Source organism: Larimichthys crocea, unplaced genomic scaffold (assembly GCF_000972845.2).
Source record: "Larimichthys crocea isolate SSNF unplaced genomic scaffold, L_crocea_2.0 scaffold638, whole genome shotgun sequence".
Classification (NCBI taxonomy): domain Eukaryota; kingdom Metazoa; phylum Chordata; class Actinopteri; family Sciaenidae; genus Larimichthys; species Larimichthys crocea.
In genome coordinates, this window is record NW_020858403.1 from 1 (window position 1) to 745 (window position 745).

General features: G+C 41.3%; 1 protein-coding gene across 1 annotated transcript; it reads right to left on the reverse strand.

Moving 5' to 3' along the window:
• Positions 1-9: 9 nt before the first annotated feature.
• On the reverse strand, positions 10-738 carry LOC113745319 (mucin-2-like; the record flags this gene model as incomplete). Its single annotated transcript, XM_027276850.1, has 3 exons — positions 551-738; positions 272-388; positions 10-45 (listed from the first exon to the last, which is right to left on the reverse strand). Coding segments are annotated over exons 1-3 (244 nt in total), but the record flags the coding sequence as incomplete, so codon positions are not given.
• Between the last annotated feature and the right edge of the window lie 7 nt (positions 739-745).

A 745-nucleotide genomic window follows, 5' to 3' on the forward strand; every position in this document is an offset into this window, starting at 1 on the left:
GAAAGTTACACTGATACTCACACTGCGGAGTTGATGGTGGAGTGGCTGGAGAAAGCATTTAAAAGAGATTAAAAAAGGAAATATTAATACATGATTATAAAACTTTAAAAAACTTTTCCAAAACACCTTTGCATGTGGAGCAGCTGTCTCTTTTTTCTGAACTGATGAACTTTTATGAAGTGTAAGTAACTGTTGACTGCACTTACATGGATAAAGTCTTATCACAGACCTCTAAAAGAACAAATGTGGTTGTAAATGAGAAAATTCCAACCTTTGGTGGTAGGATTCACTGTGGTGGACGTGGTGTTTGGAGGTAAGGCATTTGTCTGAGGGTCTGTAGTCTTGTTGGTGGTTTTGTCTGTGTGTGAGTTGTTTGCAGGAGAAGTGGCTGTAGGATGGAGAGCATGCTGGAGGTCACTTTTAAGTAGAAATTCTTTACCGCACACAGTCTTACCTGATATAATACCCAACTACTATTTCAGCATAATATCATGCTGAATGCAATGCTAATGTTTCCAATGAAACTGTAAACTGAGGCTGAATACATTACCATCCACTGTTGTTGAACTGTTTTGTGAGGTGAGTGGAGGAGTGTGGGTCGTTACTGAGGTGCCTGAAGCCATGACAGTGGTTGCTGCCATGGTGCGTGGAGTTGAGGAGGTGACAGATAAGCTGGTTACTGAAGGTGAAGTGGAATTTGTTGTTAAAGTGGTGGTGCGTGTAGGTGAGGGGGCTGAAACATATG